We start from the raw sequence: 24535 nt of genomic DNA on the forward strand, positions 1-24535 counted from the left end.
GAGACTAAAAATAGATGGGTAAATAGCCCGTGTCCAAACCTGAGGAGGTTTTGATTTGTTTTCCCTGGTTGGATTTTTTGTGACTCACTTTAGTCAGTGGTCTTTAGTCCTGCTGCTCATGAGAATAATCTGGGGTGGGGTGGGGTGGGGTGGGGTGTGTGTGTGTGTGTGTGTGTGTGTGTGTGTGTCTAAAACTAGTGCTACCTGCCCCTCGTTGAGGCCAGCTATATCCGTCTCTGGAGGTAGGGGCTCCGGTGCTGGTATGCTGGAGGTACCCAGGTGATGGTCATGGGTTAAGAACTGCGTTAGATCCAGTAGACTCTTTGGCTAAGCCTAAGGGCTGTGAACCAGTTCAGGGGATGGAGTGTGTGAGATGCTGAAGGTTGACACTTAAGTTGTTTAGGAGTCCATCAGCATTACTTGCCTGGATTTAGAGTGAAGTAGAAACTGAGCTTTGGGAAATTGTCAAGGCGCAGTCCCTACCTTTGAGAAACTTACAGATAAATGAGAAGCAGGGGAAAATACATAAATTTATATTTGCTAGCCAAAATTTATGAACCCTGTAGCTTTGTGGCATGCTTTCCTGCTGTCCCTACCTCTCCCTCGAAGGTTTGTGTAATAGGGGTGGTGTCTGGGACTCTGTGACATGTTTACCCTCTTGTCCTTCATCCAGAGTGTCCTTGGAGGCTTTCTGGGTGGAGAACACAATTAGAAGAACACATAGAAAAGTGTGTACTATTTTTCTTGATTTCTGGCTCCTTTCCTTGACTGCCTACTCGTAGCAATACTCTCTTCAGACTTGTTCCAGAATTGAAGTTATTAGGCAAGGCTGGTGTAGGATACATAACTATATAGAGATACAAACCAAAATCTAACCCTCTCAGATTCACCCAATGGGAGCTTGAGCTTAGAGATCATCTCTCCAACCTCCCCAATTTTATATGTGGGAAAGTAGAAGTCCCAAGTAAGGAAGAGCCTGCCCGAATCATCAACTAGTTGTTGACATGACATCTTTGCTACCTCATCCAAGGTGAATCGGAAATTATTCTCTCTAGAAGGTGAAGAGAACTTATATTTGTGTACCACTCCCTGCCAGGAATAATAGTAGGCAGATGGAGCTATATTTCTCCCAACATCCAGGTGGAGTAGATACTTCCATTTCTTGGATGGAGATGCCAAAGCTTAGATGATTTAAATATCCTGCCTAAGCAAAGTTAGGGGCAAAACCACACTTAGAATTCAGGTAGATGGAGTGAGTCTTTCTTTCTTTCTTTCTTTCTTTCTTTCTTTCTTTCTTTCTTTCTTTCTTTCTTTCTAGAGAGGGGGAGAAAGGGGGGGTGTAGGGGCAGGGAGAGAGAGAGAGAGAGAATCTTAAACAGGCTTCACACCTAGCATGGGGCTGGACGTGGGGCTCGATCTCACAACCTTGAGATCAGAACCTGAACCGAAATCAAGAGTCAGATGCTTAACTGACTGAGCCACCCAGGCGTCCCTCAAGTAGATGGAGCTTTTAAACCTATGCTTTTTTCAGTTCAACATGGTATACCATTTCATTTAACATAGTATGCCACTATCCCAATGCACTTCTTTGCAACAAACATAATATCTGTTAGTAATGCCAAGGTTTTGTCTAAATTTGTTCTGCTAGACAATCAGGAAATTGCATACTCTACTGCTCATCTAGTCTTACCATTTCCAAACTCTCAGATTGATACCTACTTCATTTACTTACACTGAAACAGTTCTTATTCTCAGGACCACCACCACTTGTTAGCCTGCTTATCATCTCTGGGAATATGAGCAGCAGTCTGTGTGGACTTGTACTCAAATCTTAATTTCTGGTGTCTACCAGTAGCGTGAGTGTGGACAAATCACTTAATCCCACTACACTTCAGTGTCTTTAGCTACAAAATAGAAATGATAGCATCTAATCATAGGCTTGTCGTCCTGGTGAAATCGAGAACATGCAGCACAATGCATGGCACATGGTAGGTGCTCAGTAGATGTTAGCTGTGCTTTTAGTGTGGGAAGTCAGTGACACAGCATTTCCTGGATGAAATCACCTTCCTGTTAAGAATAAAAGCTGCATAGGGAGCTCTTAACCTTGAATGTTAATTATCTTAAAGTTTGTTGGCTGAAGGTCCCAGCTCTAAAAACTGATCATTTTCCAAGAAACATAGCACTTTCAGTTCATTTGTGCTTTGAGCATTCCTGGCTTTGGATCCTCTTCATTCACTGTAACGGTTAACTTAACATTTTGCTTCAGTTCACCTCGAAGATGAGTACATGGTGACCTTTACTTAAATGTTCCTGCTTCCATGACACCAAGGCATCCTGTAACTTATCAATCTACCGTTAGGACTATATCCTAAAGCCCCTTCTGGAATTAGGTTGATAGGAGTCTTTGTGGTGGCTTTGGCTACAGTTGTTACTTGCATGCTCTCGCTGGTCAAAGCTCTGTTTGTGATATCAGTTCTGAACACATCCATGCCTTTTTCCTCCACTCCCTGGCCTGACACACCATACCGACAGTTACTGCCACTTTATTATCACCTTCCTTCCTACCTTTGGTTCCTCTTCCCCTAACTTGAAGGATTTGATACCTCTGACCAAATATATAGAATGGAGTGGTCTATCTATAAGAGGAATTTACCATTACCAGCAAATAATGACCTTGCATCCCTGAATTTTATTTGCTCTAGTAAGTTTATACAGAAACTTACTAGGTATTTTGATTTTCAGTTCTAATCAGGAAATATTTATTAAATACGTATGGTGTGTTGCATATTGTGCTGGTAGACTCTTCAGTGTTCTGAGGATCCTGGGACCCACAGGACATAGAACTCAGTGAACAGGAGGAATGGCAGAGAGGTTGTCCAGGCAGAGGACACAGATTGTGAACTCACAGTGAAATCTGTTTACACCTGGCATGCAGAAGGGCAGGTTCTTACTAATCTGTTTATGGACACATATCTACCTTCAAAGAGTAAACAGGATTCTAAAGAGAGAGGATGAGGGCACTAGTGGACGTTACTCACTTTCCCTCAGTACAGAGGTAGATGCCCCTCAGGGAAGGGTCCAGTAACCCTTGCCTACCTTAATTAAGAACTCTGTCATGATCACCCTCTATCCCTTTTTCCTATAAGAACCAACAAAAATCGGGGTGCCTGGGTGGCTCAGTTGGTTAAGCATCTGCCTTCAGCTCAGGTCATGATCTCAGGGTTCTGGGATTGAGCCCCGTGTCACGCTCCCTGCTCAGCGGGGAGCCTGCTTCTCCCTCTCTACCCACCCCCCTGCTTGTGCTCTCTCTCTCGCGCGCGCGCGCTCTCTCGAATAAATAAATAAAATTCTTGAAAAGAACCACAAAAATTACATGAGCATGAGCTTCCCATGTCCATTACATATGGTGGCACATCCTATATGAGATTTTTGTATTCTTTTTAGAAAATAAAATGGCTCTAGTTATTGAAAGACCTTTTTTAGAAGACTACTTTTAAGGGACACCTGGGTGGCTCAGTCTGTTGAGCGTCTGACTCTTGGTTTTGGCTTAGGTCATGATCTCAGGGTCGTGTGATTTAGGTTGTTTATAGTGCCCCTCCCAAATCTTTATTTGAAAAAATTTTAGACCTTAAGAAAAGTTGTAAGAATAATACAGTTAACACCCCTGTCCAGCACCTGGGTCCACCAGTTACTTTCCCATATTTGCTTTTTATCTTTCCCCTCCCCATCCATCCCTCTTCCTGTCTCCTTTCCTTCCCCTTTCTCTACACATGCTTTTTGGGCTGAACCATTTGAGAGTAAGCTGTAGATGTCATGACAACCCCTAGATACATACGTATGCATATCCTAAGCATAAGAGTATTCTGCTGATAACTGTTAATCACCATGATACACTTATCACACTTGGGGAGTTTCTCATTGATCTCATAATAAAACTGCATATTCGAATTTCCCCTCATGGCTGTTGCCTCCAGTGTTCAACAGGTCAGGTCTAGAACATACTCAAAAGGTACTGTGGCCAAGGAGGCTGCTGAGTTAGATGCAGCAGAGCCCCTGCCTCAGTAAGATACCATAGATAGAGGGTGGGAGTGACAGGTAGGGCTGGCTGGCTGAAAACCACAGAATGACCTAGAAGTCTGCAAACAGTAGGGTCACCCTGCACCCTGACCATCAGAACATTAGTAGGCAGGTAGTTATCCATAGGTAAAGTAAAGGGCAAAAGGGGGCTCTTCTCTAATGACACTGAACTACTCAAGGAGAATTAGGGGTCCTGGTGTGGTGTTAGGACCCCACCAAAAAGCCCTATGTAACCAGATATTTGGGGTCCTCACTTAGTTGGTCTTTGAAGGCTGCTTCACTCTGAAGCATTACTGAACAAGTATAGATCACCAGACGTCTGAGGGAAGCCCACAGTGAGAAAGAGAAACAAAAATAAATGGCCCCCCAAAAATGACCCCAGAAGAAACAAGTTCAGGCAATAAAAGAGTGCTTTAAAATGTAACTTGAGAAATAAATCATCTCCACCTCCTCATGAACATCTTAGGGCAGGTCACACTTTGTAAAGATGGCCACAAGGATGCTTTTCTACCATGTGTCCTTGCCAGCCCTCCCTCAAGAGGAGGGGAAGTCTGTCCCCTTCCCCTAGAATCTGGACAGGTTTTGTGACTAGCTATGTGACTTCCGAGCCTGAGTCATAAAAGGCCATGCAGCTTTGCCTTGTTTACTGAACCCATGCAAGAATCCAGCTAACCCAAGGCCGCCATGCTGTGAGGAAGCCTATGGAGAGGCCACCAGTTAGTGCTCTGGTAGGCAATCCTAGTTGGCAAGTAATCGGCCCAAGGTTCAGACTTGTAAATGAGCCTTCAGAAGCTTCCAGCTCCCTACTGTCTATTCACTGCCCCGCCCCCCCCCCCCACCGCCCTAGCCTTTGAGTTTTCCAGGTGAGGTCCCAGACAAGCTATCCCTCCTGCGTCCTGTCTAAATTTTTAACCCACAGCGTCGGTTATGATAATAAAATAGACATTGGACTGAAAGAAGTAGTGCGATGTCTGAATGTTGTTGGGGCATTAAATTTGATAGGGAATGAGGTGTGTGTGAAATCCGCAGTCTTTGGCCTCTTTGGTTCTGAAGTTTCTGGCTCACCATTAGTAATAATAACCAAAACACAGTCTGGCCTAGAGTGGAGACAGCCTCAAGTTTGGTAGACCCAAGCTACCTCTATTGATCTCTGTTTATATTCAGGAATAAATTTTTCTAAATAAAGGAAAACTGAAACTTCTCAAACAGTGAAGTATTTCTAGACATAGAGTAAACATTTTAAAAATATGCGAAGCTTTTCTTTTGAAGGACAGTTCAATTAATCATTGCTTAGCCAAAATTTAATTACTTATGATTCTAAAATTCAGTGTTTTCAAAAGATTGAAATCTTATCAAAGATGTAACTGGAGAAAAATCAGAGCTGTCCCTAAAGTATTTTCTCAGTTATATTTTACCCATTTTAGCATGGTTAATGGTAAAAATACATTGCAGACTCAAACATTTAATTGGCAGTATTTAGAAAAAAAAAAAAAACAGCATAACTAGAATGAGCTGATCATTCTGTTGGTTTTTGATGCCTTGCTGTAATTTTTTCTTTCCTTGCTCTCCTTTTTCACTCCCTGATTCTCTTATTACCTCTTCCAAACCATCCCCAGCAAGTGTTAAAACTGAAAGATGTGGACAAGGAGAGCCCTCAAGTAATCTAGACAGGAGACTCTCCATTTTGGGGGGCATGTGCTCAACCCTCTGCTTTAATTGTAAGATACATTATCAGGTCACTTTATTAATTGGAGAAATATTCTGCTTCCTGTAAATTAATCAGAAAGAGGATTAAAGATTTACCAGACATACAGGCCTCTCTGGAAACCAGGTATAAAGAGTAAGTCTGAACTCTTGCTCTCAGAAGGCTGGTCAAACGCTCCTTTCTAACCGTAACTGTCACCGAGATGGCTCCCTGCACTTGCTTGAAAGTCCCACCCCCCCAGAAAATAAATACATCTTTAAACAAAAAAAACAGAGAACAGAAGAGAATTGAAGGGTCATCAAATGAGCATGAAAACCTGAAGAAATACAAATGAATGCAGTTAAACTACAATGACTTATTTGCATTCACCAAATCAGAGAATGTTCCCTGCCCCTCACCCACTCTTTCATCATCCTCTGAACTGATGCTAGGAAAAAATTTAATTGGTAAAATTGAATAAGGTGAAGCATACAGAGAAATGCAGAATAAAAATAGAAAATCAAAATTAAGGAATGTAGAGAAGGCAAGTAAGTGGGGAAAAAATGAAGCTGAATAACTGGAAAGAATCACTGGAAAATAGTATGCCAGAAGACTTATAAAACCTGAAGCCTCATAGAGGACATTCAATTAAACCCAAAAAACTTTTTTAAGTTGAGTAAAAAACAAACAAACAAAAAACCAAAAAAAGATTGTTGGAACTCTTTGATTTAAATTGAGTATCCAGCATTAGTACATAGGACAAAATACTTTCAACTTCCATGAAAACCACAGAAAGGTTAAAAAAATGTTGGACCTTTCATATTTATTTTTAAGTTCACTAATTAACTAAAAAAGGCTTACCCCCTTGTTTAAACTGATGTGTAATTAAGGTATCTGAGTACAAAGAATTCATCTCTAAAGCTAAGTGAGAATGTAGGAGGCAAAACCTGAGATTTTTCAGGTATTCTTTTTTTAAAAAGTATTAAAAGTATTCTCTATCTTCCCAGTAAATCATTGAGAAACTACCATAGGTCAAGTCCTCTCATTGCTGCCATGGGGGATACAGAGACAAAACACGGTTCTTTCTCTGCTCGTTCATAACAAACTGATAATCCAAGAGGGCTAGAATAAATGCCTCCTGGTATTTGGTTATCTTAGACCATACCTAGTCGTTGAATTTTCTAGTTAGTTCAGAGGTGACCAAAGGCCTTTTATTTTAAAATAAATAAAAGTGGATGGTAGGGACACAACATACTTTAATCCCTTTTAATCCCTTTTTAATTATGTAGAATCATCAAATGAGCAGAGGCAACCGCACTGGACCAGAATGTAGCAGAGCTCTCAGAGCTTAGCAAGTATCAGGTTATTTGCTCTGGCGCCCCATGGCCTCAGGCTGTTCTGCTTTATCATCCTTTGCAATCATTAGTGCTGGCTCTTTAATGAGCCCCCTCTTCTAAATTTTAAGAGGTTGTGGTGTTATATATTAAGCACTTTTTAACCCTTACTACACCTCTATGAAGTAGGTAGTGTTCCTGTAGCCGACTGTACAGGGGCTTAGAAGTGTAATGACACTTGCCACGTCCATAAAGCTCGGGAGGCTCAAGTCAGCGGTCAAACCCAAGTCTAACTCTGGCACATGATCTTGGCCTAATATATTGTTCTGGAGGTCTCCTGTCTTTTATCTGAATTCTGAAGTTCAAAAAGCTCTAAAACTTGGGACGCCTGGGTGGCTCAGTTGGTTAAGCGGCTGCCTTCAGCTCAGGTCATGATCCCAGGGTCCTGGAAGGATTGAGTCCTGCATCAAGCTCCTTGCTCAGCCAGGAGCCTGCTTCCCCCTCTGCCTGCCACTCCCCCTGCTTGTGCGCGTGCACGCTCTCGCGCGCACGCTTGCTCTCTAACAAAATCTTTAAAAAAAAAAAAAAAAGGCTCTAAAACTTGTAGTTGTTTTTTCATACCTTTGGTGGCAAAACATGACCTGAACTTACTTCAGGCCATGGTCTTTTTTCTGCTCCATTTAAATCATTTCACCGCAGCTGTATCGTGTCTATATCATAGACAGTGGATGTACATACTCCTTTTACCTTCCGAAAGTCGGAAAACCTTGACATTCTGAAACAGTCTAGCCCTGTGCGTTTCCAACACAAATGTGGCCTGACGGCCCCTTGCCACCTGCCAGCCAGCTCCCACTTCTCCCCCCACCCCCCCACCCCGCCCTAGGCTTCCAGTTTGCGGCTCCTAATATGCTGTGGACATGGCAGTTGAAACACGTAAACTTTAATGTCCAAAAAACTGAGATAATTTTTTCAAATCCTGAGTTCATACTGCTACTCACAGTTCCAGTTCAACCCCCGTGAGCCCCTTCCTCTCCTCCTGCATTCCCTCACTTGCTTCTCCTACAGGGAGAACGGAGACATTTCTTCTATGCTTGAAAAAAAGGTGTCCTTTCTATTTAACCAGGATGCAAAGTGTTTGTCCTGGCATGTGAAAAGTTAGATGTACATTTTACCTTAGATAATAACAGGTCCTTCATTTTGTGGTACGATTCACTGTGATTTAAGTATCAGCACTTTTAGTGCACTTAAAATGATTCGTCTATAAGAATCCTACAGAGCGTTTTAGGAATGATACATATTATCTGAAGCAAAACAGCCAGAGTCCTTTTAAATGTTAATCATCTGGAGCCAAATAAATGTGTATAGAGTAGATGATGGAAGGTCATTGCTGGGATATCACACCCCTTTTTCCTCACTCAGGGGAAAAGTGGAAGACAGAATCATTGATGAGTTAAAGACGCACCGAAGGCCTTCAGTATATTCACCTAGAATGAGGGAAGTAAGGGATGGATTGTGTAAGACTGATCTTTTATTCTAACTTTTTTAACATGGAGAAGGGGGCTCAGGGGTCAGTGGGGGGAAAGAATGGTTCTGCAGATGACTTTCATGAGTGGGTTCTTTTATTTCTAGTCTTATTCAGTGGGGAGAGGAAAGGAATAAACCAGAACTTGGCTGCAAGTGTTAGCAAATCAGATTTATTTCTGGATCTCTGGTTTGCGGCCTGTATCATATTTGGAAGAATGAGGAGAGTTTGGAGGAGAGAAGTGTTCCCCGAGCCTTACTTGTTTGTCTCTGGGCCTGGCCCCAAGGTTGCCCATCTCCAAACAGCCTCCCAGCAGTATGGAGCATCAGGAAGGCCTATGGAGTGTGAGGGAGTTGGGATGGACCCGTAAGTATCACAGAGGACAGAACACTAATGTTTATTGATCACCTGCTTTGTGTCAGGCTCCATACCTGTTACCACATTTAGTCTTTACAAAAACTGAAACTTCATCCCCATTCTACAGGTTAGGGCAGCTGTGATTTAGAGCAATTAAGCTTACCAAAGGTTTCTTACCCCCAAAATGGAGGAGTTGGGGCTGAAGCACATTTCTGTCCCCAAAGCTCATGTCCTTTCTCTCATGTCCCCCGTCCCCCAGCCATCATCAGGTTTACAGCAGGACTTGGGGGCCATGCTGCTCTGGTCAAAGCAGCTGGGGAAGAGGCTCGGGTTTCCTCATTCAGGTGGCTGTGTCCCTTTTCTCTCACTGTGTCCTAGTTATATAAGTTTTATGCACAACCAGCTCAGGGCAACCAACAGAAGACTCTGTGACCTCTGTCTTTATGGTCAACACTGGGTCTTACCTCTTGGGACATATCAGAGTAGATCGCTCTGCTGCTGAGCGCACCTGTGAGCTGCTTTCTCTGGCACATTCTGAGCCCCATGTCTTAATCAGAGCAGGTCTGTGGCTGCTTCCCAGGGTGACAAAGCTCTGATTCCTGGATAAACACATTTGAAGAAAACCTTAGGAAGAAGCAGTTGACACACAGGTGGTGAATATTTGTGGAATGAATGGGTCTTTTGCCTTCTGGAAACCCCTGTGAACAGGAGTGGATTTACATGTTTTCCTACTTTTGTACTTGGCAGTTTTCCCACAGTGTTTATTTGAAAACAAATTCAGATTATATCCCAGGTCATTTTTGTATCACTAACGGTAACACTAGAAATGTATTTGTGTTAAAAAAAAAAAAACTGCTTTCAAGGTTGCCTCTTGGAATAAATGTTCTTTTTCTATTCTAATTAGATTATTTTCTTAAACTTGCAATTTCAGAGGATAAAAATTTCACTAGAGACTGCAGGATTGTTTAATTTTCTCCTCCTAACCAGTAACCATGCTATCATGAGAGCACTTTATTATTCCATCTGTTAGATTATAAAATCATGGAACACTTATTGTCTCTTAACAGGGAGAGATAATGCATGTGAGAAAACTTCATATATGTTTCTACGAAAGGAGCTTCCTGTAAGACTGGCCAACACAATGAGAGAAGTTAATCTTCTGCCGGATAACTTGCTTAACCGCCCTTCGGTGGGGTTGGTTCAGAGTTGGTAAGTAAATAATGTGGCTTTAGATCAGTCTTCCCATAATGCTCTGAACACCTGGCATGGATCCCATTTTCCCTAAAAGTATGTGTATGGCATGTGTGGGGATGAGTCATTCAGGATAGCTGCAATTTTCCAAGCAGTTAAAAGTTTTTTGTTTTTTTTTTTAACTTGACAATTTCACACTGTCTTAATGAAAAGACTTCTAAACTGTACAAGACAGCTTTCTTGACTTTTCAAATTTTATTTTTCTGGTTATAAATGTAATTGTTCACTGAAACAAAGATTAGAAAGTACAGAAAAATTTAAAGGAGCCCGCACGGACTGGTCTGCAATCCATTGGATAAGGGGATGTTGCCACTTTTTGATCAAGTCTCAGTCTTGCTCCTTTTGTTTTCCTGTTAAAGGAGTTTCTTGGTGGCAGTATTTCTGTTAGAGAAAATTAAGTCATTTAAAGGGGAACTTCAGATTGTAAAAATGCCAGTACGTAATGTGCTTCATTTGCCTTATGAAAAATAAAAAAAAAAATCTCAACAGAGAATGACATAAAGTTTGATGACGTACAGCTCGGATGCAGCAAACATGTGTTATTTAATTGAGGAAGTTGAATTTGTGACTCAACTACCCACTAGGTAAGCAGGGTGAGGTCGGTGAGTGGTAGGATGTAAGAGCAGGTGGTGTATTTTCAGAAAGGGATTCACATATATTCGAGAAACACTTCGCTCTCCTCCTCCGTTGCTTCCTACCCCAGAGGCAGAGTTTGTTCCAGCAGGAGCAGCGAGTGCTTGTTTGCCTGAAATTTCTTTCTTGCTTCAAGAGCATCATCCGAAATTTTCCCGCAGAAAGTGTACAGTCAGTATTGGGGTCATTGTGGTGGGGATTGGAGGTTGACTAGCTGGCCTTCAAGTTCCCTGGGCCTGGTGGCAGTGACTGACAGTCACGCTGCCTATCGCTTATGTAAAAGTTACTTCGGGGGCCTCAAAGTGATTCAGCTGGCGAAGTATAGACTTAAATGCTGGGGTCAGCTCTTTTTTTTTTTGTCTCACATTTCTCTTCTGTAGCCATCCCCAACACATGCACGTCACTTCTTCCTTTTTTTGAAAAAAAAAATCAATTTTGAAATAATTTCCTATATAACAGAAAGATGTACAAGACTAGTAGCAAGAATTGCCATATACCTTCACCCAGATTCACTAATTGTTAACATCCGGTGCCATTTGTCCTGCTGTTCTCATTCGTATTCGCGCTCGCTCTCTCTGGACGTGTGTGTGTGTGTGTGTGTGTGTACACTTAGGGTATATCAGACGTGGTACACACATAACATATATGATACACACTATTTTTTTCCCTAAACCATTTGGGTTAATGGCAGACATGCCCCTCTACCCCTAACGACTTTGGTATGTATCTCCTTAGAACAACTCTTAGAAAACCACAGTATGATTATCAGATTTGGGAATTTAACATGGATTTAGTAATATTTTCTAATGTGGGAGAACTTGTTCTTGTTTCATTAATTGCCCTAATAGTGCTCTTTTTTAAAAAAGATTTTATTTATTTATTTGAGAGAGAGTGAGGAGAGCACGAGGGGGGTAGTGGCAGGGAGAGGGAGAGGCAGACTCCCCGCTGAGCAGGGAGCCCGATGCGGGGCTGGACCCCAGGACCCTGGGATCATGACCTGAGCCAAAGGCAGACGCTTAACCGCCTGAGCCACCTAGGTGCCCCAATAGTGCTCTTTTTTCCCCTGCCCCCAGCAATCCCCGCCTCCCCAATGCAGGAATCCAGTTTAGGATCACACGTTGTGCTTAGCTGTCATTTCCTTTTCCTCTTAAAAGTGACTCTTACTCATAATAGGCCATGAAGCTCACCTCAGCTAGAGTGTGTTCTCCTTGTTCTCTTGACTTTCAGGCTGGGAAGCTCAGCAGCATCTTTGGCTCCTCTCCACTCATGACTCTGCTCTTTAAGTGAACTGCTTATCTCCCTAGAATCCTGCTGGCGTGTGACAGGATAGAGAGCCTTGTTGCCTCTGGCTGACTTTGCCCTCTGCGGGAGGTTTGACCTGATGATTTCAACAGTGCCTAATCCATAGCCTGATTTGCCCAGAAGCTTTTAAAAAGGATATCCAGAGATGAACATACTTTAGTATCACACATCATTACAAAGTTCAAGTGAGGCTGATTAATAAAACATTATTCCTGTTCATGTATTTATATGCTTTGCAGTCATTTTTTGTTACTGGAGTACCCTCATCCTCCCTCCAAAGCTGGATAGGAGGATTAGTGGTAATTAATTGTTAGAAATAATTATATCAAGGGATAATTCTTTCGGGGCATGTTCAGATCCAAAGCAGAGATGACACACCTCTGAGTAATTGGCATCTCCGAATCTCCTCCAGATCCAGCAGGTTCTGTCCGGATATAGCTGCCTCAGTAATGTGCCTCTCTGGATCCCATTTTTCTGTGTTCTCCAGATATTTATTTTGCACACATTATTTCCTGTCCTGGCCCTGATTGAGATATGTAGCTATTTTTAATCCAGAAGCTGTTTCTGAGGACCTAAGAGGCATTCCGTCTCCTCCTCTGCAGTGTTGATGAGATTAGTTTAACTCTGAGAAGGAACTGTTTATTTCTAGTTTTGAAGTTCTCAGCATGCACTTTAGTGTCACACCTGTGTTTCTTACAATTCATATGCACATCTTGGCTAATCAAACTGTAGATTTGGTGTACAGTTAGAATATGTTCGTGAGTAGCAGAAAATCCAACTAAACCATACATTGGCTCGTGTAGCTATAGGATGAGCTTTTGGTGTTGGTTGATTTAGAGAATTCATGAGATTATCAAGGCCCTGCTTTCCATGGTGTCGGCTTTATTTTCAGGCTGGATTTCCTCCTGGTGGCAGAACAGCTGCAACCTTTCCAGGGTTTACATCTACATAGCCCACTGTACAAAAAGCAGAGCAAGTTAATTTCTCTCCCAAAGACCCCCACCACGTCTTCCCTTTTATTTTACTGGCCTGAATTGAGGTAGTGTGCCCATTCCTGAGCCAGTCCCTTTGTTCAGGGGAATGCAATGCAATGACAGGCTTAGGCCTAGACTACTGGACTAGTTAGTAATCAGTGACGAGAAAAATACTATTACCCAGAGAAAAATCAGGCCACCCAGGAGCTTTGCATGGCATCGGCTTCCCCTGCAGCACTTGGGCTGCAATTGGTGATGGTGGGGAATGGGGTAGATACCTGAGTGAAGATTTAGGGTACTCTTAGGAAGAGGGAAAGGAGGAATGGATGTTGGGTAGGCAATTAACAGAGTAACTCATCTTTTTTTAGGTATATGCAGAGCTTTCTTGAACTTTTAGAATACGAGAATAAGAGCCCTGAAGATCCACAGGTCTTGGATAAGTAAGTATGGTACCAAACTTACCTGACAGTAAAAACATCCAGGTTAAAAAATGTTTTGGTAAATGGAACTCATGTCATTAAGAACCAAGAAGTGTAATTTGGATGAAAGCATTAAGTTTGTTAATGGGTAACAACTCAATATCACATTTTTAAATAATTTACGTTAATTTAAGATAGCACAAAAGGAATAAGGACCCTTTAAATTATGTTTCATGATCTAGATCTTAATAAATTTTCGCTCCTGGTGAACTGGTGCCGGCCACTCACTATAAATATTGCAGTAAATGTACCACCTAGTGGTAGTTTTAAGAATGCAGTGGCCTCTGGATAGACCTGAATTTACCTACTCAGTCCTTTACAAATTTTTTTTTTCAATTTTTAAAACAAATTTTCAGTGCAGCATAATAGTTGAGCTCAGGAAAACTGTAATGCTTTTATTTTGGAGTAGCATAAAAGAGTGTGCTTTTAATATAACGACCTGAATTCTCTGCTCATGTTCCGCACAAAGGCTGCTAACTTCTCAAGCTGATGGAAAATGTTTCTGTTTTTTCATCTTCATTGAACTGAAAAAACACTCACCCTAGCTCCGAGTGTTGTCTTTTTTTTTTTTTTTTTTACCCCAAGAGAAATTAAGTATCCCCTTCACATTACTTTCCTCCTGTTTCACGTACACACGAGGGACTGCACATGGAAGGCCTGTTGTGCTGAAGAATTTTTTTCTATGGAGAATCCTGGTCCACAGAGTTGTGACACCAAACACCTTACATATAGGCATCCCAGAAAAAGAACTAAGAAACACTGTTAGAAAAGCACCCCATAGCTCGAGGCATTCAACCCAACCCTTCCAGTTCACAGATAAGGAAACTGAGGTCAGAGAAGAGCAATGACTTGTCCAAAGTTGTAACATGAGTTGGTAGCAGAGCTGGATCTGTAAATCCTTGTTCCAGTTCCATCATGCATTGTTGTGCACAACTTACCAACTGCGAGAACCGCCAGTGTGCGCCCTGAGTAGCGAGCTCCAGTTTAGTTGTAAATTAAAATACAAGGGGGAAGAATACCCACCTGTTGTATACTTTGCTAGGTGTTTTGCAAATGGATTTGTGATTTGTGAAAGGGAGGTGTTGAATTAGAGCCCCAGATGCAATGTTCTTGCTAGAGGCCATTGCTCTCATTTAACGTACTGAAATTAAAGGAATCGAATCCAGAAGCTTTGTTTGCTCACAAGTCATTAGCTAGTAACAGTTTGTTTTGCTGACATCCTAGAAATTAGGACTGACTTCTCTAGCTTCAAATTTTAGGGTATAGATTTGTGGAAGTAAATAATATTAAATTGCTGCCGTATGTTTCCCAGAATCCTGTCTCAGTTTCTGGAACAGGTTATTGGTCAGATGCAATTTATGGACATGAGCCCACTTTGGAAACTGCCAAGTGCTGGATCCAGTGCGTGTGAGATCATAATGATAATCGCTCTCCCTCAGTGAGTTTTGGTGACTTGCCCAGGTTCACACAGCTAGTCGGGATAGCTGGGGTTTCAGAAGCCCGCTGCCCCTGGCAAAGGAAGGAAAGGAAGGTGAGCTAGTTGCTTTACTCATAGTGGTAGCCTTTTCCAGTCCGGGAGAAGCTGTACAGGAGTCCCAGGCACGGAGATCATTTAACTGAGGTGAAAGCAGCTTAGAGAACAGGCTTGTTTCTCTTAATGATAAAGTTAAGAAGACCCCAGAAGACCGGGGAAAGCGTTCTGAGAATCGAGCCCTTGAGGCAAGTCTCCTCCCTTCTGCTAAGTTGAGGTGCTTCTCTGCTGTAATGAAATCTTTCACTTGAGTGATACTGAATTTATAAATACGTTAGAAAGAACATTATGTAGAGGACAGATTGTCCATTATCAAATTTCTTGTGAATAATTATGACCTTCCAGTTTCAGAGTTGATTTATTCATCTCTGCTGTCTTTGTGTGTGTGTATTTGTTACAGGAGTATTTCATCACTGAGAAATGTTAAGACTATTCAGATAAGTGAAAAGAAAGTCACTCCAAATTTCCATTACCAGGGGACAACCACCGTTAACATTTTCCTTTCATTCCGTACTTTTTCCTAGGCATCCATATTTTTATATGTGCACAATATGTTTTACAAAAATAACTGTGGACATTATAGATCTCTATACCATTACTAATGGTTTCAAAATGGTCCGTCTACAGGTAAGTCATGTGATTTGACCTCCTGTCATTGAGTTGTAGAATGGTTTGTATTTTTCTTGCTTCTCTAAACAGGGCTCTTAAGAATTCTGTCGTTTTCCTAGGATCAATTCCTGGGAGTGGAATGAATCTCTTTGGTCTTTGATATATGTTGCTCAGTTGCCCCTAGAAATGTATCAGTTATGCTTCCACACTCTAGAGGACACTGGTTATTCTCTGCCAGTGTGATGAGTGGAGACTAATTCTGCATTGTTTTGCTTTTCTATTACTCTTTTTGAAGGGGGAAGTTATTGGCATTTGCATTGCCTCTGTGGTAAATTTCCCATTGATACCGGATCCCTTGCCTCGTTTCCTGTTAGGGTGCTCATCTTTTCCTTCATTAAAGACAGTAGCTCTTGCAAATGTATTTTCCCCAGTTTTCACTTTGTTTTTTTGACTTTAATAACCTGTATCCCTGTAGAATTATGCTGAAATTCTGCATAGTCCTATCGTTTGTTTCTTCAGGGTTCTACCTGTGGTATTAAGCTTAGGACAGCCTTCCTTACCCCAAGGCATACTGTACTATCTACTTATTCACCTGATTTTCTTTTATTTTTTTTCTGTGATTTTATTCTTTTATGTTTAAACCTTTTAACTAAGTTATTAGCTTAAGGCTTGAAATTGGGACATGACTTAAATTGGTAGCCAGCTGTCCCAGCTAATTTGATGGTTTCCCTACTGACTTGGAATGTCACTTTATCAATATGCTAAATTTTTATGCACACATACTTACTTGCCCTTGGGCCTTGTTCCAAGCTTTTTGTTTGGTTCCATCGACTTGTCTCTCTGTTCTTAGTTACCGTTCTTAGTATATTTTTCCCTCTGTATCTTTATAGTAATATACCATAATTCTTGACTCGGTTTGTTTTAATTGCCTTTTTTCTGTCTACATTTCATCACTGTATTTGACTGCTATGAGAAATTCATTTCAAAATTTTACTCTTAAAAAGTTTCACATTACTTATTCATGGAAGCTGTTGCTTTGAGACTTTCTAATAAATCCCTGGAAATTTGGGGGGATTGTCCTCATGTTGTCAGAAGAAATGTTAGTGTGTTCTACAATTATTCAGCAAACATTTATGGAACCTGTATTATATGTGATCACTTTTCCATAAAGTCAGTGGATTCCTAAGAAGGTATTTAAACATTTTTTCTTTACTAGAACCTTTTACTTTTTGTGTCTGTGAAAGAATTTGGATAGAAAGTTCCAAGCAAAACCTTGGGTAATACTTTAGTTTCTCCTTGTAGCCCATAATGATAATCTCTCTACTTATAAAAATACCAGCACCTAAATAGTCCAGAGACAGCGCTGGGAAGTTTATGCATCAGTGCGTGAGGTATAAAGACTGACCACTTTTTATTTCCCTCCCACACAGCTTTCTGCAAGTTCTCATTAAAGTCAGAAATAGACACAACGATGTGGTTCCTACAATGGCACAAGGAGTGATTGAATACAAGGAGAAATTTGGGTTTGATCCATTCATTAGCAGTAACATCCAGTATTTTCTAGATCGGTTCTATACCAACCGCATCTCTTTCCGCATGCTTATTAACCAGCACAGTAAGTTGGGTTTTTGATCCACTTTTGAAAGGGCACCCAGAGTGATTTCTCCCAAATGTTTTCCTGTTGCTTCACTTAGAATTTACTGATCTGAAGTTTGGTCTGTAGAAATTTCATTTCTAGGGGCGCCTGGGTGGCTCAGTCATTAAATGTCTGCCTTCGGCTCAGGTCATGATCCCAGCGTCCTGGGATCGAACCCCACATCGGGCTCCCTGCTCGGCGGGAAGCCTGCTGCTCCCTCTCCCACTCCCCCTGCTTGTGTTCCCTCTCTTACTGTGTCTCTCTCTCTCAAATAAATAAATAAAATCTTAAAAAAAAAAAGAAAGAAATTTCATTTCTAGTTTAGTTTTTCCTAAGTAAATCCTATCTATTAAAAAGCTCTTCATTAGTGTTCTTTGTTAATGGAAATCCTTGAAATTTTGATGTTCATATTAGAGGCAGGAACTCTGCCTGCCTTTTAAGCCTCTGCTGTTACATTCCTGGTAAGGGTGAGAGAGTACTTTGATGTGTCTCTGAGAGTGGGTTCTCGTCTTTATCCAGGATGTTATATGTTTTTCTTTTTGGTTTTGAAAACACTGATACTGGGAATATTGAATTGGCATTTTGACATCTGAGCGATTGATCTTTAATTTCACGGTGATCATTGAAATCAGATTAAGCAGATTGTCAAACCATAGTCTCATATGGAGAGTTTTAGTCCACTCACCAGGATGTTAAGCAGATAAAAAAAAAACAACTAAAATTCTTGCCACAAAAAAAACTTTTTGGCTCATTTTCAGCATTGTCTCTTTGCCTGATTTCATAATTCTTATGAAAAAGCATCTGCATGTCTCGAATCTAAATCATCCTCTTTGCTGAAGCAGAAAATGGGCAGAGCATCTCTATTAATTTGATTTATTTGGATTAGTGAGTGTTATACAATTATTACGTGTGGGTTGGTCCCAAATGTATATCTTTTAAAAATAGAAATGTCTGACAGTTTATAGGAAATTTAAATGAAAAAAGAACCTAATTACTATTCAATTAAGCTACTTACATAACTACAATTTCTTTTTGACCTAAATGTGTCTGTCTACGTATATATGTACATGTTTTTAAATCACTGATAAGCTTGTACACCTCTGTTTTTCTTCCATTTAATCATTTGGAAGTTTATGTATTGGCCTAATGCCCTTATTTGTCATTTTTCATAATTTAAAATCTCCCCTATTTTTTTTTAAAGATTTTATTTATTTATTTATTTATTTGTCAGAGAGAGAGAGAGAGAGAGAGAGAGCACAAGCAGGGGGAACAGCAGGCAGAGGGAGAAGCAGGCTCCCTGCGGAGCAAGGAGCCCGATGTAGGGCTCGATCCCAGGACTCTGGGATCATGACCTGAGCCGAAGGCAGACGCTTAAACAACTGAGCCACCCAGGTGTCCCAAAATCTTCCCTATTTTATCCCCTAATTTAAATTCTCCTTTTGTGGAATCTTAAGTTATTCCCAATTTTTGTTTGATTTGAAAATAAGTACACCTATAAACATTTGGATTCAGATTACTTTTCTCTTTGGGGCTCCTTTTGGCTTTTATTCAGAAGCAATATTTTGTAAATCTTGTGTATTGTGGAAGTATTTGAATGTAGTTTTTTTTAAAAGATTTTATTTATTTGAAAGAGCGAGAATGAGAGAGAGAGAGAGCACATGAGAGCGGGAGGGTCAGAGGCAGAAGCAGGCTCCCTGCCGAGCAGGAAGCCTGATGCGGGACTCGATCCAGGGACTCCAGGATCATGACCTGAGCCAAAGGCAGTCACTTAACCAACTGAGCCACCAGGCGTCCCTTGAATGTAGTTTGAAAGATACTTGAACAAAAAAAGAATATTTGAAAACTACTCCCCGTGATGGAGGCATTTAAAATGTTCACAGTGAAGTCACTTCGCAGGCTGCATTTTCTAAATACGTAGTGAATGTTGGAATCACTGTCGGGAGTAGTACCGAGAAGGTGAGTAAACTTGGCTGAGGAGGAAAAGAACTTTTTCATCCAAGTCACATGGGGTCAGGGAGAAAAGGGCTGGACCCCTGGCACGTGTTACTGCTTTCAGACCTGCTAACTGCAACCAGCAGATCTTAGAGCATGGCCTTCCTCCTTTGCTGTCCAGTAGAGCTGATCACCCCTCATTGTATGTGTTCTCTAGCTTTAAGTCACTCACTCTAGATGCTAAAATGATTCTTACAAATAAGACAATCCTTTCAAAACTTGTAAGCTACATTGCCTGCTTTGTTTTTAATCTCTCCCTTCCCTTCTGTGTTTGTTTAGCACTTCTGTTTGGTGGTGACACTAACCCTGCTCATCCTAAACACATTGGAAGTATTGATCCCACCTGCAATGTGGCTGATGTTGTGAAAGGTAAGGAGACCACTATAATGTTAGTGATTGTAGCCCAAGTAGGACTGTGGTTTAAATGAGGCAACTCGGCCATAATGTTATGGTGCTGAGTTCTGGGCTGATTCATCAGGCCACTCTGGGCCCAAGCCACTTGTGCCAAATAGGTGTTCTTTCTGGGCAGTTCAGGAAAAGATGCATAATTAGCCGCGTTTGAAATGGGAGTTTCTACCTCATTGACTAGTTTTGTCTTAAACACTAAATGGTTGTTAGCTTAAGAAACATTCGAAGTTTTGATTACTCCCATTATCTGAAACTTCCAGAAAATGCAAATCCATGTTCTAAAGTTCGGCTAAATTCACATGTTTGTAAAATTCCAGCATGTTTTTGGTGTGCACCCCAGGTTTGGGAATCTGTGTGGCATGTGAGCTTCACGGGTTCACTGGCCATCGGGCTGGTTGGACACTGTTCTAGTAGCCTTAGGGTAGAACAGAGCCCCACAGCCATACGTCCTTGGTACCCAGGCACTTTGAATTTGAACAGCAGTTTCCTCATTATTCATTTAAGGTAAGTGTTACCTCCGGAAAGCCTTCCTGGTTGTAAGTGACCCACCAGGTGCCTGGACCTTTTCAGGGTTTTTTTTTCAGATTTTTTGATCCCCAAAATACCCTTCCCAAGATTGGATCTCCTACTGTGGCCTTCCTCTCTCTCCTCTAAACACCCACAAGTTTTCATGACCACAGCTTTCCCGGTTTTCATCACAGATCTTAGATGTTCCTACTTTTTCTGAACTGTGTAGCTCAGTAGGAAGCAGACGAGGGCCTTGTCTTCTTAGTGAAGCTCTCAAGCCCACCTCAAGCAGAGTGACCTTTGCTGTTTGAGCTTAGAGGGCCAAGGGAGGTGGCCTAGTAGGTGCAGCCTCCCCATTGGGGGAACAGACCAGACCTTCAGTGGCTATCGGTAAGGAAAACCTGTACTGTTTGTTTACTCTGGGCATTGCTAAACCCAGGGAGAAGGACCCAGGCATGGTGGCCTTAGCTCACCCAAGGATCTTTGAGCTGTTCCGGCCTTGGTTTAGGTAAGATACATCTACTCAAATTATTTCAATTATAAGGTGAATAGGCCCAGCCTCAGCTCCCTAAGAATCCTATAGATTGCTCACTCACAAGGTAACCCTGTGGTTGATCATGACCTCTGCAGGTCCCAGGGTGGAAGGGGAGCAGGATCAGTCTTTTTCTAGCGTGTGTTCATCAGACCCTAGCCCAATAGCTTTTATGAATCAGAAAGCCTGGTTCAGGTAGTTGACTGCCCTTAGAGAAAAAGGCACAAATTCGGAAAGCAAAAGGGCATTATTATGTACTGCATATATGCCTTTTCTTTTGAACTATAAGCAATTTGAGGTCTGCTTTTATGTTTTACATATGTTTTATAACTCATATAGAATGTAGTATATACCTTTAAGATGGTCCATGAATATTCCTTGGTTTGATAAATGTTAAACCTTTTGATAATTTACTTTTTTAAAAACAGCCTTACTGAGATTGAATTCTCATATCCATACAAGTCACCCATTTTAAAGTATACACACAATTCAGTGGTTTTCAGTGGTTCAGCACAGGTGCACAGCCGTGTATCCATCACCGCCATCAACTTCACACCGTCCTCATCGGGGAAAGAGACTCCATGACCGCTGGCCAGCGCTTCCCCCCACCCAGCCCTCGGCAACCACGGGTCTACTCTCTCTAGATTTGCTATTCTGGACACATTACGTAAGTGGAATCACACAATACGTGGCCTTCTGTGTCTGGCTTCTTTCACTTAGCAGAGTGTCTTCAAGGGTCCTCCGTGTCACAACATGGATTAGTACTTCATTCCTCACCGCTGAGTAACGTTCCGTTGTATGGATATACTGCATTTTGTTGATTCATCAGCTGATGGACACTTGGGTTAGCTGGGCAACCTTGAACATGTTATGTTAACTTCTTTGGGCCTCAGTTTCTTCACCTATAAAATGGTGCTTTCGGTAAGTCATCTTTATCATAGGGTTAAATGAGTTAATATAGAGAGAGCTCCTGAAGCAGGGCTCACACCCAGTAAGGACTGCAGGCAAGTTTACTAATGGTGGTCCTGGATCATCGTCGTTTGGCTTCTCATTTTTTAGGTGTGATACCAGTATTGTGATTATGTTTTTTAAGGGCATCCTAGCTTCTAGAATGCTATTGTTGACATGTTAACACATGTAGAATGACATGTGGGTTTTGCCTCAAAATGACACAAAGAGAAAAGACTGGGCACGTGTTGAAAACTGTTGAGGTTGGTAATGGGTATGTGAGGAGTCCTTATACAGACCCGTGTTTATCATCTCATTGTTTCTTCAGTCTTTCATTCCCTTTCAGAGAGATTTAAACCATGAATCAGTGCAACTAGATAAGTAAGAGCATTCTGGGCACCTGGTAGCCCTTCCGTGGCACAGAGAGATGAAGTGGCGCTAACGTGGGTCAGGAAGTCAGGTCGGAGGAGAGGAGGAGGAGGAGCCTGCTGCCCTTGACTCTTCAGGTGCAAAGACTCTGCCGTTTTGCGGCACTTCCTGTCGGCGCTGCTCTTCCCCGCCCTGTTCTGTACTTCCAGTCGTGGCCTTACCTGTACTTCCGTTGGGCTCTCTGACTGCACCGTAAATTTCTCAAGGGCCGGAATTGCTCTTAACCACTTCTGCATCCCTCCTAGGGACAGCAGTTTTGTAGTGAAATCTAGCTGAAGGTGCAAAGCAGTTGGACTGAAAGTGGGAAGTTTAGGCCTCCGGGCTACCTCACAGCCTCCTGATTTCTTTGTCCTTCGGAGTCAGGGTCTGACCACGGGCCACATCGTCCCCTTCCTCCTCCTGTGCTTACTCACACCTCTGACTCCTCTCTTTCTCCGGCCGTTTTCCACTTTTTACCCAGGGGCACCACTGTTGTGCTGTGAATGAAGCTTCGGCAGTGTCCTCATGTAATCATTCCTGCCACTTGTCCACATAACGTAGAGCCTGGATTCCTGGCGATGCCGGGGCCTGTGACAGTCACCCCCTGTGCTCCTTGGCCACTCAGATCACCACTTCCCCAACACCCACGCTTGCACACACACTCCTGCCCCACACTCATGTGGTAAAGAGGAAGGGCTCGCGTGCTCCCTGCTCCCCCCACTGCATCTTTCAAACCAGGTTGTTCGTCTTTCGACAGCTCCTTTCCGTAAGGAACTGAGCAGCGGAGGGTGGTTTCAGTTTCTGAAAGTGCATAAACACATCAAGCTACGTTCACACAATCAACTCTTCTGCCACCCTTCATTCCCTTCACAAATCGTGCCTACTCATACCCACAGCACACTCAGTATGCTTGTGCATACTTTCTAGAATGCTGTTGTGCTTTTTCCACCTGGTGAGGTGGATGCTTACCAAGGGCCATTTACTTGTCCTCAGACCATTGGTATAAGTTTTCCACCTGTTGTGACTCCATAATTTATTTCAGTATTATTTAAACGGAAGAAATGGGAGTACAGAAAAGAGACTTATCTCCATTAAAATCAAGTTGAATGCTTTGGAAAGACTTGATAAAGAAGAGTCTCTTAAAAATGTAAGGAATGACAGTGAACAGATAGCTCTTAGGTTGCAGGGCAGCGCTGAGTAAAAATCTCAGGAAGAACCTGAGCTCATGTTGCTTCACAAGTATCTTTAAGTTTATTACTTTTTAAAGGGATAGGGATAGGAATTCACAGATATATGTGGCATAGTTTATCTAAGAAAGGTGACCTAGAACCCCAAACCGATCCATATTGAAGGAAAAGGCTTTGGCCACATCTGAAAACGTTGGCAGAGGATAATTATATATTCAGATGTGCATTTTGAAGTTAGTATTTACAATAATAGTCATACTTCGGGGCGTCCTACTTTATCCAGCATTTTTCTCAGTGATCCAACTCCTGTCCCCAGTTGGGTCAGTTGAGAGGACTAATATACCATGGTACCAAAATATTAAAAAATGCTAATTGAAGAAAGTTTAGAAAATATTGGGGAAAAAGAAAAGAGAATAAAAATACCTGTTTTCATAACTCAGTGAGAATGTTGTTTTATACATTTGAGTTCATACCACATTGACAGATGAGTATGCAACAGCAAATAATGTGAGTAATCCTTGTCTCTACAGAATCCATAGTGTTCGTCTGTTCCCCTTCTCCAGCACTAACGCCCATCACACACGACCTTCCCGGATGAATTCAGCACCTGACAGTGTAGCCTCTTTTCCATCCTCTGTATCATTATAGTTGGAGTCCTTCCTGTATCTCATCTGCTATACTCATAATCTCTGTATGCGAATGGGTTTTCCAGCCGGGTGTGTAGAATCTTTATTCCTCAGTGGAGTATTGGCCTTAAATCAGGTCCCTTTCCTACCATGGCAAAATGGGCTGGGCAACCTAGCAGGAAACTGGAAGGTCTCTTCTCCCTGTAGACTAAAGCACATTTGAGCAGTCAGCAGTCAATTTCATTGCCTCTGGGCCTACTCTTAATTCTCTGAGTGTCACGGTACCTGAGCAGATGCTCTTTCTGGCTCAAGATAAGACTGAGAGAATGAACAAAGTGGAGAGTACCAATGGTCAAAAGGCCTGCAAATTCTTGCATTGGCAAAAAGGCACTGGAATCTCTACCCCCAGATGCCCCAGGAGCAATGATCAGAAGGTCTCAAAGGGCCCACGCCTCACAGTTATTCCCAGTACTCCTGAGTGCTGTCAAGAAGATGACAGTATCTTTGGACTCTTAGTGAAGTCTTACTGCTCCCTTCC

At 42.0% G+C, this 24535-nt stretch overlaps 1 protein-coding gene across 1 annotated transcript in view; it reads left to right on the top strand.

Annotated features, from left to right (window-relative positions):
* The window catches only part of PDK3 (pyruvate dehydrogenase kinase 3), a 73005-nt gene that overhangs the window by 11902 nt on the left and 36568 nt on the right, over positions 1-24535 (top strand). The window contains exons 2-5 of the mRNA XM_035000985.1: positions 10042-10183; positions 13503-13574; positions 17184-17368; positions 19661-19750. Coding sequence (XP_034856876.1) covers positions 10042-10183; positions 13503-13574; positions 17184-17368; positions 19661-19750 — 489 coding nt within the window. The remainder of the gene's footprint in view (positions 1-10041; positions 10184-13502; positions 13575-17183; positions 17369-19660; positions 19751-24535) is intronic.

The sequence above is a fragment of the Mirounga leonina genome, unplaced genomic scaffold, assembly GCF_011800145.1.
Source record: "Mirounga leonina isolate KUSES-001 unplaced genomic scaffold, KU_Mleo_1.0 Mir_101595, whole genome shotgun sequence".
NCBI lineage: Eukaryota > Metazoa > Chordata > Mammalia > Carnivora > Phocidae > Mirounga > Mirounga leonina.